The sequence below is a fragment of the Poecilia reticulata genome, chromosome 15 (genome assembly GCF_904066995.2).
Source record: "Poecilia reticulata chromosome 15, P_reticulata-male-v2, whole genome shotgun sequence".
In the NCBI taxonomy this organism is placed as follows: domain Eukaryota; kingdom Metazoa; phylum Chordata; class Actinopteri; order Cyprinodontiformes; family Poeciliidae; genus Poecilia; species Poecilia reticulata.
In genome coordinates, this window is record NC_088844.1 from 9,586,662 (window position 1) to 9,594,578 (window position 7,917).

The 7,917-nt window shown below is 40.8% G+C and overlaps 1 protein-coding gene across 2 annotated transcripts in view; it reads left to right on the plus strand.

The window, feature by feature from the left end:
• srbd1 (S1 RNA binding domain 1) overlaps positions 1 to 7,570 on the plus strand; it is a 50,829-nt gene extending 43,259 nt beyond the window's left edge. Inside the window, exons 20-21 of one of the 2 annotated variants that reach the window (XM_008428736.3) lie at positions 3,336 to 3,520; positions 6,915 to 7,570. In XM_008428736.3, the coding sequence (XP_008426958.2) occupies positions 3,336 to 3,520; positions 6,915 to 6,928 (199 nt within the window). In that variant the 3' untranslated portion in view covers positions 6,929 to 7,570. Of the gene's footprint in view, positions 1 to 3,335; positions 3,521 to 5,023; positions 5,801 to 6,914 lie in introns of those variants that run through there. The other variant, XM_008428735.2, reaches the window with a different exon arrangement.
• The last annotated feature ends 347 nt before the right edge of the window (positions 7,571 to 7,917 follow it).

Sequence of the window (7,917 nt, forward strand, 5' to 3'; positions counted from 1 at the left end):
CTGAACCATTTGCTGAATGTCTCCCTCTACCTGTATTTTCTTCCTGTCTATCTACTACTGAATAAAGGCCAATAGAACCAAAAAAACTTCTAAAATAATAAACCCCGTCTGTACAACTAGAACTCCAACCAAACGTATTTTTATTTTCCGCAAATGAAAACAAGCTGAAGTTGTTGGAAAGAGGAGAAATCCAATTAGAGAAATTTTTAGTCATGTTGAAAGGCGGGGCAAATTGGAAAAGTAAACAATGGGACCTAATTTTCTTAAAGGTCAGGAAGTGAATGATTCTTTGTCCTCGCCACGATGTGGAGGTCGCGTTTTTCCAGCGGAGATTCTGCTCGTGGTCGGCAGCGAGACAAGTGTCGTCCAAACGTTTTTGTTTTGCCACATAGACCTAAATCACCAGCAGCAGTACCAGTCAGGACACACAGAATTATATATATATATATGTGTGTGTGTGTGTATATTTTATGTGTATATTTTATGAAATATGCATAATTGTGTTTGGATTTTGAAGAAGAATTATTATTTTTCACTTCTTCTGCAAATTAAACACCCAACATTTTTTGAGAAAGTGAATCTGTTGATCATTCTAGATCCAAAACATGAGATGGGTTTTTCATATTAAAGTTATACAATGTAATAAATTCTGGGGGTCAATTTTTTCTTCTTCTTCTTTTTCTTTTCCCTATTATAATTTTCTCAACAGCAAAGGTGAGATATTGGACTCCATTTTTCTGAAAGGTTTAATAAGCCCATAAGCTGGACGCTTTTGGACCAATTCAAGAAAACACCAAGACCTGGTCGAAAGGAATGAGTTCACATATGGGAATGTTTCACATTTGACGACACAATGAAGAAATCTTACAAGTTGGATTCTTGCTCTGCTTAGATTACGACTCACGTTTTTTACTTTATAAGGAATGCTGTGTGTAATTTGTGCACATCTAAATCCTATTGCGAAAATAACTTGCATGACTCTGACGGGCATGATTGAACTATAATTATTTTTAAAAAATGACTAGAGGTGACTAAAAACTAAATAACATTTCATGAAAAATAGAGTGACTAAAATAAATAACCATGCACTGTTAAATTTAACACCGATCTTGTGTTTCTTGAGATAAATCGACTCAGACATGCAAAATGTGCCCTGCTGAGCTTGAAACATTCAGTTTCCTGTCCCTCCCTGGCTACCGTCCCTGACTCCGTCTCCGTCTCCCACTCGCTAAGCCATCAAGATGAAACCATTTCTCTTTCTGTCGGGGAGAAAGATGAGAAGCTTAGACAGAAAAACGAGCGTTCACCTCGGTGTTAGACACAGCTCAGTGCTGAGGTCTTCGTTTTTTTTGTGTGTGGGGGGGTTTCTTCACCGCCAAGCCATTTCTGGCACATATTCTGCTAACTATTTTTTAGTCACGTGGCTTACCAATGTTGACAGATTGATTCAGCTCGAATCCCCTCCACCAGTCACTGAAATTCAGCGGCGGAGCCTTCTCGGCTCACAAGTGACTCATAGAAACCTTTATGCACAGCACAGTCACTGTCCCCTCTCCTGCCAATTGAGCATTTCTGAGGAGCATTGTACATGAATCAACTTTGTGTGCACGTATATATGTGTGCGTCCACCTGTTCCGTCCATCACGGGGCGGACAGCTGCGGAGTCTTTTTGGCGTCAGTCTACCAGTAAGCGACATCCATCACTGGTCCGCAAATGAACACACGCATTCACGTCCATCACCAGCTGTGCCCAGTGTCCGCTGTAAATAATATACGCAGTGTGCGCACAATCCTCCCACAGCCACACTTATCTCATCCTTCCATTACTTCTTTGTGCTACTTTGGATATAGGGACACTTTGTCACTCTGTCTGTTTAACTTGCAGAGCAGCTAATTAGCTTGGATTTGTATTTCAAGCTCTGACTTGGAGCGACCGTCTAGACATTATGGTGTGAAACATCACGGTTGGATAAAGTTATACAAGCGCGCGGGCTGGCAGGCTCGATGTCCAATCCCAGCACAGCGGAGGCAGTGTCCGGAGGCTAGGTGTCAGGGCGTTTACAGCCCGTTGTGGATGCACCTGATTTACCAAGGCATAAATAAAAATGTGTTTTTGGAAATGGAAAGGCGCCTCAGCAGCTGATGATTACTAACACTCTCCCTCTTTAACTGGATTTCCCTTCAGTTGGAGCCTATTTCTGTTGATTTAAGTCATTTTATTTAACTTCCCTTCCTGGCTTTTTTTTTTTTTTTTCAGGAGAGGAAATATTTGAGCGTTCAGGAAATGTTGGGCTTGTTACAGTCGCCTCACTGAGGCTGTTAATGGCTTCTAGTTTTTTTTTTTGCATATAATGAGATTCTCAAAACGTTGAAAGGCTTTCACTTCAGGGACGGATACGTGATTTTAGAAAGTTCATCTTCTATCACCAGGTGTTTCTGGCATTTGTAAATCCTTCCTCCTTCAGCACTTCAGGAGGGTAATGTCTACATTTTGGCTGCACCATCTGAACCATTTTTTTGGCGGTCATTCTGTCTGCTACAGGGTGTCCAAATTCAGTATTTTTGCTAAATGAATTACTGAACAAACATCTCCATTAGTAAAGTTCTGCTACAGCTTTACAAAGCTAAGCCTAACATCCCGTCCTGTTTTAAGAATAGAGACTTTCTCCTGAACAATCTGTAATTCATCACCACTTATTGAACATTTAACACGTCCAACAGCTAGAGATGGACCAAGAAATCGACAGGTAATTGAAATCTTACAATTTTTTAGCATGACCTGCCATGACCCATCGCAGGCCAGTTGGAGACTCAAAAAAAACCTCATCAGTGAATACATTATATCTGAGCTTCAACAGGTGATACTGACAGCAATGCTCTTCCGGGTAAGAAGCTGTTATTGCAGGAAAAGGTCAACGTGAGATACTTTCAGTCAGTGGAAACGAACAGAAAACTGCATTTCATCTGTTCATCCAGCTGACTGAATATGACAGCAAAGGTTTTAGGTTTTGCTCAGTTTTTGTATTTTTTTGAGCTACGGACCTTAGAATTGACACTAGATTCTCCCAATGGAGAAATTTTTGCTCATTGCAATGTGGCTGCTCGTCTCGTGTGTGTCATTGTGTGTCAGTGTTGCTCTGTGACGACATGTCCAGGGTTTATCCCACCTTTTCAGTCATCTTCAGGGTAGATAAGAAATAATAATAAAGACAGTTGAACTTTTTTTTGTGTTCAATTAAATTTTTTCTTGTCCTTTTGGAGCCTAAACTGAATCACAAATCCAATTAATTAAATCCTAATCGCATTGTTTTTTTCCTTATGTCTTTTCTCTCCAGGTTTCTGTCTCTTGTGGGTGGGATTGTGGAGCAAATAGGCAGTGCAGGCTTGAAACACTGCGTGGAGAGCAAGGTTAACACAAGTTGTGTCGAGGAGCTGGCCAAGAAAGTGGACACCACCCCTGAGACTCTCAAACTCATCATAGACGGCCTGACGCAGCCCCCAGGCTTTGACATACGACAAAGTAAGTGTTTTTCTGCTCACAGTAACACAACCCACTCAGCTTGTTTAGCAACATGGAGACATGTGATCAAAACCAAACCAGATATATATATATATATATATATATATATATATATATATATATATATATATATATATATATATATATATACTGCTCAAAAAAAGGGAACACTTAAACACTTAAGTGAACACTTAAGTGTTCCCTTTATTTATGTTTTTAAAAAAAGATCTGAATAAATAATGTTAGTTTGAACTTTGTGTTAGTCCACTTCACACAGTAAATGTTTTTATTTTTTATTATTATTATCTGAAACTGTCACAAACTGAGCAGGACTTTCTCCCAGCAGTTCAAAATCTTGTGCACAAAACCTCAATTCTGGGCACAGAAACCTCTATGTTGGATCGTACAAAAGTTGATTGTCACTTTTCTGCAATCTAGCCGTCAGAGTAACTTCTGCTAGTCTCTCATCTTTCTGTCGTAATGTCTTTTACAGCTCCCCACCAGCTAACAGAAAATCAAAAGCCGTATTTGTCCTCCTTTGTGAATGTTTTGCTAGTTATAACACACACTGACTGACTTTTCTAGCCTGGACTATAATAGCCTTGTCTTGGCAGCGTAACTTGATAGGTTCTGACAGTGCTGCGGCTTCCTCTCTGCAACCCGACAGTCCAGTCGGTGTCTTTCTGACAGCGTGTGATGGGTCCAGCAGACTCTGCTGCTGGACGGAGTGCGCGGCGAGCGCAAACGCAGAAAAAGCTGTTTTTCTGCTTAGCTTCAGGCCCTTGAGTTCAGGCACACATAAACAACCTCCGATTTAGTCCTGCTGTTACTCAATTTAAAAAAAAAAAAAAGAAAAAAAAAAGGATCTAAATATTATTTTACACTCAGATCGTGAGAAATAAATAGTAGGTGAGTTGTTTCAAAGGCATTTATTGCAACACGCAATAAAAACGCAAATACTTTCATGTTTTTTAGCTATGGATTTGGATTTGTCCGGCCACTTAGCATCGGCCAACTCTCCAGAAAAAAAAAGAAAAATTAAGGAGCGCAACTCAGAGGTTCACTCTGGGGTTGGCCCTATTCGGTTGCAGTACACTTTGCTTGGCCTCCTAGCCAGAGCTCAGCTGAATAAACAGATGGGCTGAAGCTACCGCATAAAATCAGGGGTTTGAGGGAGAATAATTGTACCGGCTATTTCCTGGATCGCAAGCCCTCGTTGTTTGTGTTAATGATACCAAAAGGAAAACAGATCCTATGCGCTGGCCCGGTGGAAAGTACGGATGAACAGAATGCTGAGAAATGTGGAAGTGTTGCATGTAGACACAGGTGTTGGGTTACCCCTGGTATTGTGTGGTATCTATTATTTTTCTTCATTCCCTGCCCTCCCCTCCATCCTGGCTGGTCACACAGTGTGACCAGCCGCTACACTTATCTGGGCCCCGTCTCCTTACAAGTGTGCCAGCTTTTCTGCATCCTCTCCTTTGACTTCCTTCTTTTTGGCAGATTTTGGGCCGGCGGACTTTAAGCGGGGCATCGTGTCGATGAGCGATCTGCGGGTCGGTGCCGTGCTCACAGGTCGAGTGGACAACACGGCTCTGTTTGGAGCTTTCGTCGACATCGGCGTCGGCCGCGCCGGCCTCATCCATAAGAGCCGCATTACCCTAGACAAGCTGCCCACCAGTCAGCGCCGCCGCAGCCTGGCGCTAGGCCCCGGGGAGCGGGTGGAGGTCCGGGTCCTCAACATCGACGCTCAGAGGGGACGCATCGGGCTGGACCTGATTAGGGTCCTCCAGTAGATTCAGCGGTTCCTTTCAAGAATACTCCACACTCGGACTGTGCCTGTCACTTGAAGTTACACACAAACCAGTGTGAGAGACAAACTATCTCCAGATGTTTACAGAAACGTTGAACACAAAGTGGTTTGCTGCTTCTGAGTAGAGCTAATATGTATTATTTATGAGAACGGTTCGGGATGTTTTACAATCGTTACATATTTCAGAGCCTGTCGGTGGCGGCTGTGATGCTCAGTGGTTGATAATTCAGCACAAGTTTAGCTAAATAAACTGAGTCAGATGACAGATGAAATTTGTAATTAGTGCATTAGCTGTGATGCTAATAGTGTCATACTTGAACTAAATTGGTATACGTTTACTAAATATGATGATGCTTGAGTGTTAGTATTCACAAACTCACACGGAACAAAAACATTTTGTCTTGCCTCCTTTTTTTTGTTTAGATTTGTACAACTCTTAGTAATTAGCCAATAAATATTTCTCTCCATCCCTGTTGACCGTTTCTGATCTTCCTCACCATTCAGTGCTGATTAGATTTTTAAAATGGAGTTGAGTTGAAGTTTACGTGTCCTTACATGGCCATTGACATCACATTGTTTTGGGGCTTTTCTTTGTGTGTTTTGAAATATGGATTCAGCTTCAACTTCACTGAGATTTAAAAACAAAAATCAGGTGAACCAGTTTGAACCGATCCAAGATTTTCTCTCCCCAAACATGGTAAAAAAAAAAAAAAACTAGACATAAAAGTTCAAATATCTACTGCATTAGCGAGTTGTTCCATGACCACAGCTTTTGGCTTAATTACGGTTGAATATTTGAACGCTGCTCTTGTTAGATTTTTTTTTTTTTTTAATTAGCCGGTTCCATAGCTTTTAAACAAGTTTGGATAATTTGGAAGAGCAACAGGTTAATAGGGTTGAGTTGGTTTGAAACAACAAAACTTAAGTTGAACTGATGAAAATTTATGTGATGCAGCAAAAAAAAAAAAAAAAAATTGTTTTTTGGTCCAAGTTTTGATTACAGAAAAAGAGAAAAATATGTAAAGATAAAATAGGTGGGGGCATGTGGCTTTGATTGAGCGGGTGGAGGGAGGAGGATGCATCACAGAAGACGATGCTGCTTCTGACTCTCTGACTGTAGCGAAGCCTGAAGGCTTTTTAGGCAACATCCCAGACACAATTATCCTCTGATACACAAACGCCCTAATCAGCTGCTTCAAAATTAATCCCAGACTCCCTATCCACATGATCTAATTTCTTTGTTTTTATGAAACCAGAATAAGAAGAAAAAAAAAGAAAGAAAGAAAACAGAAAATATGATTCTGGGTAAGCCTTAGGTATTCTTTGCCAAACATTACAGCGAATGCGCAGTACCTCACTGTTTATGCTCATCATCTTCCTTTGGGCAAACAAATGGAATATATTTGAGATGCACAAACACAAAGAAATATACAATCGCTTCTACTGTTTTAAGTCAAAAAATCTGAGGAGATTTGTGTGTCATTTCAGTTGTAAACTGCTTTTTAAAACTTTTTGTTTTGTTTTGTTTTTCTCTCAGATTTAATAATACCTCTCCTTGGCTTTCTGTTATCTTTTTTCCAGACACCGTAGCTTAAGAGCTCCCAGTGTTGTTGTTTTGGGGGAAACGTGGGTGTTTGTCCACGTCCACACAGCTTCCCTCAGCACCATTCCTGCTTCCTCCCTCTACCAAACGTGAGCCCACAGACGTGACAGGCAATCTGGTAGCCAGCTACCGCTGCCCCTCGGCGTTTTTGTCAAACACTTTTCCAGTAATGAGCCGGTGATAAGAAGCAGACTGACTGCAGGAGGAGTTTTGTATCTGTCTGCTATCCACTGCTCCCTTTTGGCTCACGGCCTCTGCAGCGTGAGCTCAGGTGCGCTCTGAAGTTTTAGATAACATTTTTTAAACAAACTGATGGGTAAGCAAAAAATATTCAATAAACCCTGCCTCTCGACTTCTCGTGAAGCACACTGGCTCTTTAGAGTTTTCCGAATGTTACGTTGTTGAAACGAGACAAACATCCCGAACTCCAATTCGGGGCTCCCAGCTGACTTTTCTGTTAAGTCCCAGCGTCAGAGTCGTGGAGTAGAAACCATTTCACCTCTTTACACAAAGAGAAAACTTCCCACGGCTGGCGACTGCATCCTGCTACGCAGTCAGTGGAGAAAATAGCTTGTGCTGTTGATCCTGCATTTACCAGACTAGTTCTTAAAGCAACACAAAGTAAATATCTAAAACTATTTTTTTTAAGAAATTCTCTTAAAATATTTGGATATAAAAAAAAAATCTGGAAATTAAATTAAAACATAGAGTATATGAATTTAGCTTAAGAAAAGTTGGTGGTAGTCCTCTATCTACAAAATATATTAGAAGCAAATGACTCATTTGCCAGAATTAGAAACATTTTTAGACTTTCAGAGTAAAAGTCTAAAGTTAAATGACATCAATTGATCACCAAAGTGTATTTTTTAACAGACGTTTTAATCCTGTGAATGTTTTAGTCCTGTAGACAAACAGTGTTTAGTTCACCATTACGTCTAATCTTTGAGCGGAGCTCCACTGGGATGTTGGTTGGACGTGTTT